Here is a 9,540-nt window from a genome sequence, read left to right as displayed (position 1 = left end):
GAACTCACTCTGTAGACCAGGCTGGCCTCGAACTCAGAAATCCACCTGTCTCTGCCTCCCAAGTGCTGGGATTAAAGGCGTGTGCCACCACTGCTCAGGGTATTATATGCTCTTAACCACTGAGTCATCTCTCTAGGTTCTGGAAGTCACTTTATTCGTTTATTTTAAATATTTATTTATACAGATACATCTGCACACTGGAAGATAGCATCAGACAGTTATGAGCCACCATGTGGGTGCTGGGAATTGAACTCAGAATCTTTGGAAGAGCCGTGAGTGCTCTTAACCACTGAGCATCATCTGTCTAGCCCTAGAAGTAATTTTAAAGCCCATGTTGGCTTTGAACTCAAGGACAGGTTTGCATCTCATTTCCCAAGTGCTAGGATTACAGTGTGCCGCACGGAGCCCATTTCTCTGCTGCCTACCCATCCACAGAGCAGTAAACCCGGGGACAGCTTCTCATCCATCAGCCCCGTTGTTCTGCAGTTTAGGTTAGCTAGCTGACTTGAACATCCCTGAGGCAAAGCCAGAGCTGTACCTGCTGGGGCGAGCAGAGCTCCTTTCTTTTTTTCTTTTCTTTTCTTTTCTTTTCTTTTCTTTTCTTTTCTTTTCTTTTCTTTTCTTTTCTTTTCTTTTCTTTTGAGACAGGGTTTCTCTGTGTAGCCCTGGCTGTTCTGGAACTCACTCTGTAGACCAGGCTGGCCTCGAACTCAGAAATCCGCCTGCCTCTATCTCCCGAGTGCTGGGATTAAAGGTGTGCGCCACCATGCCCATCTCAGAGTCCTTTCTCATCCATTCTCTGTCTTTTCTCTTAGGAGAAACTACACCTCTGAAAGACACGACCATTAAGAACTTGTTGCCTAAGGACGTCCGCTACTATTACACCTACCAAGGCTCGCTCACCACACCCCCCTGCACAGAGAATGTCCAGTGGTTTGTGCTTAGAGACAAAGTCACTTTGTCCAAGGCCCAGGTAACAACAACACCATGACCAAAGAAATGGGCGAGGAAAGGGCTTATTTGGCTCATATTTCCATAGCACTCTTTGTCATCAAAGGCTATCAGGACAGGGACTCACACAGGGCAGGATCCTGGAGGCAGGAGCCGATGCAGAGGCCATGGAGAGGTGCTGTTTACTGGCTTTCTCCTTGTTACTTCCCCAGCTTGCTTTTTCTTTTCTTCTTTTTTTCTTTTAAGGTTTATTTACTATTATATGTATGTACACTGTAGCTGTCTTCAGACACCCCAGAAGAGGGTGCCAGATCTCATTGCGGATGGTTGTGAGCCGCCATGTGGTTGCTGGGATTTGAACTCAGGACCTTCAGAAAAGCAGTCAGTGCTCTTAACTGCTGAGCCATCTCTCTAGCCCCCCCCAGGTTGCTTTCTTATAGCTCCCAGGACCACCAGCTCAGAGATGGGACCACCCACCATGGGCTGGGGCCCTCCCCCATCAATGACCAATTAAGAAAATGCTACAGAGCTGGATCTTATGGAGGCATTTTCTCAGCCGAGATTTCCCCATTTTAGATGACTCTAGCTTGTGATAAGTCGATATAAAACTAGCCAAGACCAATATCAACCCCCATCCCCACAGAGCTGTGGGTGACCTTTAGCCACTGAGGCAGGGATGGGTGTTGGAGGCACCAGCTGATCCAAGGAGCTTTGATTTGACGTAGTGGGAACTCTGGAGTCAGAGCCTTGGGAAAAGGACAGACGCTCTCAAGCAGACCTGTCTAAGCCCAGTCCTAGGTCCTGTGTGGCTTACATTCTCGCAGCCTAGGCCAACGGCTGTTTCTGCTCTTTGTCGTGTTAAAACACAGCTTTATATTCAGTCTTAAAAAAAAAACCCTAGTTAAAATTTTATTTGTGTCTGTGTGTGTTTGTGTGCACCTGAGTGTATGTCTGTTGTACTGGAGTGTATATTTGTGCAACCTTGTGTGTGCAGGCGCCCATGCAGGTCAGAAGACACCATCAGACCTTTTAGAATTAGAGTTAGAGGTCTTTATAAACTGCTGTGGGAGGATGGGACCCAAAACTTAGGTCCTCTGCAAGAGCAGCGAGTGTTCTTAACTCCCGAACCATCTCTCCTGCTCCATATCCAGGCTTTTGAGGAGAATTGTTCTATAAGTCCTCTTTTTGTCTTTCAGAATAATAAATAGTCCAGGCACATGAATCAATCAACCAACCTCCCTCCCTCCTTCCCTCCCTTCCTTCTCCCCCCCAACCCCCGCCACCTCCTCTTCCTCCTTCGGAAGCATCTTACTCTGTAACCCAGACGGTCATAGCAATCCTCCTGCTTCAGCTTCCTGAATGTTAATATTACAGGCAAGAGCCATGATGCCCAGCTCTGAATGTGTCTTGACTTTAGTGAATAGACCACACCATTCGTAATATACATTTGTGGAATTGGATATACCATAGGCACTGCTGAAGCTGTAAGGCGAGTCTAATATTTCCTTAGACTGATATCTTCCCTCAGAAACTAATTTTTTTTTCTCTTAAACTTCATTTCTCTTCTCCAAGAGAAGATGGAAATGGCTTCTATTGGGTAAGGACCCTTCCACGCAAAAATGTTCCTCTGTAGGCTGGAAGTGTCCCCAGATAAGAGACGTAGCACTTGCCAGTTATCTCTGGAAGAACCCATTGAGTGGCGTTATTAGAAGGACAAAGCTCAGGCCTGCCACCTACAACCTCAGTGGAGGCCGAGGCAAGAGCTTGAGAGTTCTGGGCCAGCCTTGGACACACAAACAGGAAGTTCTGGGCTAGCCTGGGCTACAAAAGAAGAGAGTTGTTTAAACAAACAAACAAACAAACAAACAAAACCAAGGCTTAGATTATAGCTTGGTTTAAAGAAAACTTGCCTAGCATAACAAGGTTTAGATTCCTACCTCTGTGGGGGATTGTCCCAAAACACACAAGGAAAAAAGTAGTTTGAAAGAGGATTATCAGAGTCAAAGTTACAAAGACTTCAGACAGGGAAACCACCAGACAAAATGTAACAGTATATTAATATACACATGTACATATGTATGTTTTTATACACTAGTATATGTATGCATATAGATGTATATATTTATATATGTGTATATATACATACACATATATACATATACACACATATACATATATATATATATATATATATATATATATATATATATATATATATGAGTTTCTCTGTATATCCCTGGCTGTCCTGGGACTCACTCTGTTGACCAGGCTGGCCTCAAACTCACAGAGATCCTCCTGCCTCTGCCTCCTGAGTGCTGGAATTAAAAGCATTGTCCCAACCCCCACCCACTGGGATGAAACTGTGTCAAGGACAATTTGAATGGCTGGGTTTAACAGCATGTTGGATTTAATTCAAGAGGCAACTAGTGAATTGGAAGACAGAGGTGGGAAGAGTCTAACCAAGGCACAAAGACAAACATAGGTGGAAATGTGCAGCGTCTAAGAGAGATGAAGGTTGGAGCAGAAGGATCTAGCAGATGCCTCATATAAGCCCCAGGAGAGGTTCAGCCAAGTGGGGGTACATGGCTTTGGTTGTAGCTCCTAGAAAGCAGAAGCAGACAGAACTTGGGGAGTTCGAGGTTAGCCTAGTCTACATAGTGAGTTCTAGACTAGCCAAGGCTATGTAATGAGATATGGTCTAAAATATAATAATGTATTATTATTATTATTATTATTATTATTATTATATCAAGAGTTAGCCACACAGAGAGGGCAGAGGACTCAAAATCTTGGAGAAAAATTAATGGAGAATCCAGACATTCTCATGCAGCAAAAAACACTTCTCAAAGATATAGACAGAATATATTTTAGAAAAACAAATACTGAGCTTAGCGCGATATATTTCTGTTACTGATTGCTTTTGTTCTGTTAACCAAATACTAATATAAAAAGAGGAGGCGAGATGGTGTGGAGACGCCTGCTGGGAAGGTGGATGGATGGATGGATGGACGGTGAGGTAAAGGCTGGCAGACCGCTCAGAACTGATCGAATTGACATTTTTTTTGTTTTGTTTTGTTTTGTTTTCCTTACACAGTCACTAACTAAATGCTCTCACATTCTCCAGTGCTTTCCGCCTCGTAACTCACTTTATGTTGTCTGCAGGTGCTGACCATAGAAAACTCTGTTATGGATCACAACAACAACACCATTCAAAATGGTTACCGCAGCACACAGCCCATCAACCGCAGGGTGGTGGAAGCCAATTTCCCGAACTTCCCGGATATGTGTGAGTGCATCAGCTCTTAGTTTCTTTGTGAGGTTGGTGGAGCTCGGTGCTCTTCCCTCTTCTGCCCGGTCCCTTATAGACAGAGAGGGAAGGATCACATGAGCCAATGTGGGCAGGGCAGGAGAGGGTGGGGCACCAGTTTCTCCCATCTCAGTGAGAGCGGCAGAGAAGACACCACATGGCTTGTGGCCTCCCTGGTCTTGAGAGTCGGTGGGAGAAACTGGCAAAGATAATCCGAAAACTCTCATTGGAGTGTAGGCCCTAGTGGGGTGATTTCCCAAGAGCCTGAATCTCCTTTCCTCTGTATCACGAAGGACTCACAGACTGACTTACAGTCACACCTCTACCCACCGCTCTGGGTACAAATGAACCCCTCCCACTTTACTTCCTGGTTCATTCATTATTTCCTTTTGTGCTGTTTCCCAATCAATTTTTGATCGAAAAGTGACACTGGACATGACAGGTGCCTGCCATGCCCTGCTCCCATTCCCGGCTGCAGTGACTCCCATTCCTAGAGTGATACTTGTCATGTGGGTCACTCAGACTCATTCACTGGTTGCCATTTGGTTTGATGGTTTACCAGGTTCCATTTTCCCTGATAAAATTTTTTACTATTCTTAAATTTTTTTTTTTTATTCTTGCAACACATACCATTTGGAGTTTTGTACCCCACATCACAAAAGCTCTTTCCATGGGAGCTTCTCCAGCTCACCCCAGACTCACCCAGACTAGGATGCTCTCTGTGTTAGTGGCCTACCCATCCTGGAGGTCCTCCCTGGGAGCCCACTGTGCAGGTAACTGCCTCACCTCCCACGGGGCATCGGGACGCCTAGTCCCTCTCTGCCACCTATGGGATCTCAGTGATTGGGTCCTGTGCTGACGCAGTGCAGAGAAAAGATATCATTTTGCTCTTCCCGGAGATCCAATATTTCTGAATAGATGTCGGCAGCGCCACTCAGCCGAGTTGTAAGACCACAGCATAGCACAGCTCTATAGGATTCCATCATGGTTGACTATATTAACTGATAACATTTTATATGATAATTTCTTTTCTTTTTTAAAAAAGATTTATTTATTACTATACATAAGTACACTGTAGCTGTCTTCAAATGCACCAGAGAGGTTATCAGATCTCATTATGGGTGGTTGTGAGCCACCATGTGGTTGCTGGGATTTGAACTCAGGGCCTTTGGGAGAGCAGTCAGTGCTCTTACCTGCTGAGCCATCTCGCCAGCCCTATATGATCATTTCTTAGCTGACCATATCAACTAATCATTCAGGAGAAACCAAGGAATCAAAAGCACACAGGTTAGAGGACTTGATAGGTGACTTAGCGCTAGTACATGCATGAAGCTCCAGTTTGTTTACCCGGCAGTATGCACATACACACATACACAAATACATATATGTACATATATGTACATGCTCACACACACACACACACACACTACATACATGGGGAAGAACTATGACTTATATTCTGCATTCTCTGTTTCTTAAGGTACTTCTATGTTTGATCTTTTAAAACTAATCTTTTCTTTAAAATGTGTGTACTTAGTTTATGTGTACATGTGGTGTGGTTGTGGAGGCCCGAGATCAACACTGATCACTTGCTCGTCATCTTCATTCATTCATTCATTCATTCATTCATTGAGATAGGATCTCACTATGTAGCCCTATCTGGACTAGAATTTGCTGTGTAGACCAGGCTGGCCTCAAACTCACAGAGATCCATGTGCTTCTGCCTCCTGAGTGCCAGGACAAGGCAGGTGCCACCACGCCTGATTCTCCATGTTTCTTTGGTTTGATTTGAGGCGTGGCTTCTCATGCACGGAAGCTGGACATCACTGATTGGCTAGGCTGTCTGTCTCCGGTCCACTAGTGCCTAGGTAGCAGCGGCGTGCCACTGCGCCCAGTGTTTCTGTCGTTCCTGAGGCTCTGGCCTCTCAGACCTTCATGCTTGCACGGTAGGCACATCTTTTAGGATCGCTGAGGGATCCTGCGGTGACTGGGTATAGAACAAAGTCCTAAGTGAATGTGTGTCATTTGACCTGGGCACCGTCATGTCAAAGACCCAAATGCCTCAGACCCAAGGCTGGAGGCAAAGCCTTCCCAAGTGAGGTCAGAGTCCCAACGCCTTCCCGGGATCTGAGTGTGAATGTTAGCGCTGTGTGCAAGGATGTGCTTGTGTGAACAATTGTGTGTGCAGACGCCGCCACCGCAGCTTCCTCCTCCCAGGTGTTTACGGTCTGGCTCTGCTCCCGGTGGAGACGTCCTCCCACAGGGCTAGCTAGCTCCTCCTTCTATGCTGGATGTAAGAAAAACTTGGAGATTCTGGGCTGTGCATAGTAGGTGCACTCCATTAGTGAGTGGAACTTACCCGATCCCTGTCTTCCTGTACATGTGTCTGTCCTTCCTTTGCCCCCTTATTACCACAGTCAGGTCCAGGATCAAGCAATGTAGGACATGGCAGTTTGTCAGCTCAGTCATCTTTGAGAATTTGTAATTACTTCCTCCCTCCCTCTGTCTCTCTTTGTGTCTCTGTCTCTCTGTCTCTTTCTCTCTCTGTCTCTCTCTGTGTCTGTCTGTCTCTCTCTGTTTCTCTGTCTCTCTTCCTTTCTCAGGACAGTGATTCTCTACATACCACTGGCTGTCCTAGAACTCCTCTGTAGTTCAAGCTAGTCTTAAATTCGGAGCCCCGCCTACCTGATGGGATCGGAGTCACGTGGCTCTGTGCCCGTCTTAATTTTTCTTTTTCTCCAATGTTTTCTAGTCTTTTCGAACCGCTTTTACCTAAAAAACTTGCAGAAGGAGTTTCTACAATCTAGGAAACAGAAGAAAACAAAGAAGTCGAGAACCGGCACTTTTTGAGCCGGAAATGACACACTGGCTCACCCTGCCCCTTGTCTAAGGAATCCTGGAATGTGGGTCTCCTTGCTGCCTCCAGCGAGTCTCTGATTAACCCAGAGGGAGTTCTCCTCCGAGAGAAGAAGTGGAGCTACGTCAGCCAGAAGAGAAAGGGATGTGGGTGAGAGGGAAAAGACTTCGGACGTGCAAAGAAATCAAGCCTTTCATAATTCCCTGTCAATCATTCACCTAAATTTGGGGTCAACAGACACAGCTCATGGTAGAGAGCTTGTCACAACCTTGGGTTTGATCCCCAGCGCCAAAAAAAGAAAACCACTCACCTTGATCTATGTTATAAATCAGCCTGAACTTCCCTTTAGCATTTAGATGTAATAAAGTGATTTTGGAAATTTTCATTTTTAAATTCTGTGTTACTATTCTTTTGCACCACTTTATTTTAAAAAAATAAGATTTATTATTTTATTTATTTTATGTATATGAGTACACTGTCGCTGTCTTCAAACACACCAGGAGAGGGCATCGGATCCCCATTACAGATGGTGGTGAACCACCATGTGGTTGCTGGGACTTGAACTCAGGACTCGGGACTCCTGGAAGAGCAGCCAGTGCTCTCTCTAAAAAAAAAAAAAGATTTATTTGTTTATTATATGTAAGTACACTGTAGCTGTCTTCAGACACCTCAGAACCCAAAAGAGGGCGCCAGATCTCATTACGGATGGTTGTGAGCCACCATGTGGTCGCTGGAATTTGAAACTCAGGGCCTTCGGAAGAGCAGTCAGCGTTCTTAACTGCTGAGCCATCTCTTCAGCCCCAAGATTTATTTTTTAATTTTGTGTATAAGAGTGTTTTGTTTATATGTGTCTGTGTATAATATGTGTGTAGTACCCCAAAAGGCCAGAAGAGGGCAGTAAAGCCCCTGGGGCTGGAGTCTTTGTGGATGCTAGAAATTGAACCATGTCCTCTGCAAGACCAACACATGACCCTAGCCACTGAGCCATCCCTCCAGCCTCTGGGACACTTGGACTAACCCTCCTAGCCCTATTCTGAGGGTCATAGCTGAGGGTATGGGACTTGCAGAGGGAAGTGTTTTTCTTTCTTTTCTTCCTCCCTTCCTTCCTTTTTTTTTTTTAAAGATTTATTTATTTATTATATGTAAGTACACTGTAGCTGTCTTCAGACACTCCAGAAGAGGGCGCCAGATCTCGTTGCGGATGGTTGTGAGCCACCATGTGGTTGCTGGGATTTGAACTCTGGACCTTCGGAAGAGCAGTCGGGTGCTCTTACCCACTGAGCCATCTCACCAGCCCCTTTTCTTTTAAGATTTATTTTTTTATGTACATTGGTTTTTGCCTCCATCTGTGTGAGGATGCCAGATCCCTCAGAACTGGAGTTACAGAAGGCTGTGAGCTGCCATGTGTGGTTGCTGGGAACTGAACCTGCGTCCTCTGGAAGAGCAGCCAGTGCTCTCCAGTCACAGACAGAAGTCAGAGGGCACCTTATGGGAGTCAGTTTTTGTGAGGAGTGGGTGTGGCAGCAGTCCCAAGATGGCGCCCGGGACTGCAGCTAAGTCTTAAGACTTGCACCTGACTTCCTCATACACCTGAAAATAAGCCACAATCATCGTGAGAGCTGCGCAGGTGCACCATGTTACTGGCGAATCCATATTTGATGGAGACATGCCCCTGCCGCCCAGATTAGCTGAGGCTGCGTGCCTGGTGAGGTGACGTGGCCTGCTGTGAGTGGATGGGAGCTGAGACTATATAAGAATGAGAGGCCCGGGTTAGAGAGAGATAAAGTGGACAGATAAAGTTGAAGCGAGAGAGATGAAGACTGAAGTTTGCTGAGTAAACTGCTGTTAGAAGGACTGGTGGTCGTGTCCTTCTTGCTGGTCGAGAGCAGACTCGACAAGTTTTCTTTCTAACTCGAGTTCAAGGATCTAGCTCAGGCTGTCAGCCTTGGTTACAAGCATCTTTACCTACAGAGCCATCTTACCTACACGCTTAAGCATGCTTCGAGTCCAGAGAATGACAAATGGAAAAAGAATATAACAGTCATGTAAAAAAGACACTGGGGGCTGAATGTGATAGTGCACACCTTTAATCCCAGGACTCAGGAGGCAGAGGCAGAGGGATCTCTGTGAGTTTGAGACCAGCTTGGTCTTCCTAGTGAATTGCAAGATAACCAGAGATATACTGAAAGAGAAAAATTACTGGACACCTGAACTCTTCCTGAACTCTTCAACTCAGGTCCTCTTACCCCTCCCATCTGGAGACTATTCCCGGAACACTCCTGAACTTTTTACCCCAAGGTACCCCCTCCCAATTGAAAACTGTTCCAGGAACATTTTTTAGATAAGGGTCTCCTGGAACAAACCTAGTCCTACCCCTCCTAACTGAAGACTGTTCCAAGAACATTTTTGAGATAGGGGCCTCCTG

General features: G+C 45.7%; 1 protein-coding gene across 1 annotated transcript in view; it reads left to right on the top strand.

Annotated features, from left to right (window-relative positions):
• Ca6 (carbonic anhydrase 6) overlaps positions 1 to 7,427 on the top strand; it is a 16,108-nt gene extending 8,681 nt beyond the window's left edge. Inside the window, 4 exon segments of the mRNA XM_021160672.2 lie at positions 816 to 973; positions 4,114 to 4,237; positions 7,011 to 7,090; positions 7,093 to 7,427. Of these exon segments, the coding sequence (XP_021016331.2) occupies positions 816 to 973; positions 4,114 to 4,237; positions 7,011 to 7,090; positions 7,093 to 7,119 (389 nt within the window). The 3' untranslated portion in view covers positions 7,120 to 7,427.
• Positions 7,428 to 9,540: the final 2,113 nt, after the last annotated feature.

The sequence above is a fragment of the Mus caroli genome, chromosome 4 (assembly GCF_900094665.2).
Source record: "Mus caroli chromosome 4, CAROLI_EIJ_v1.1, whole genome shotgun sequence".
NCBI classification, from domain to species: Eukaryota; Metazoa; Chordata; class Mammalia; order Rodentia; family Muridae; genus Mus; species Mus caroli.
The sequence above is the reverse complement of the archived record's forward strand: the minus strand, read 5'-3'. Positions and strand labels throughout refer to the sequence as shown.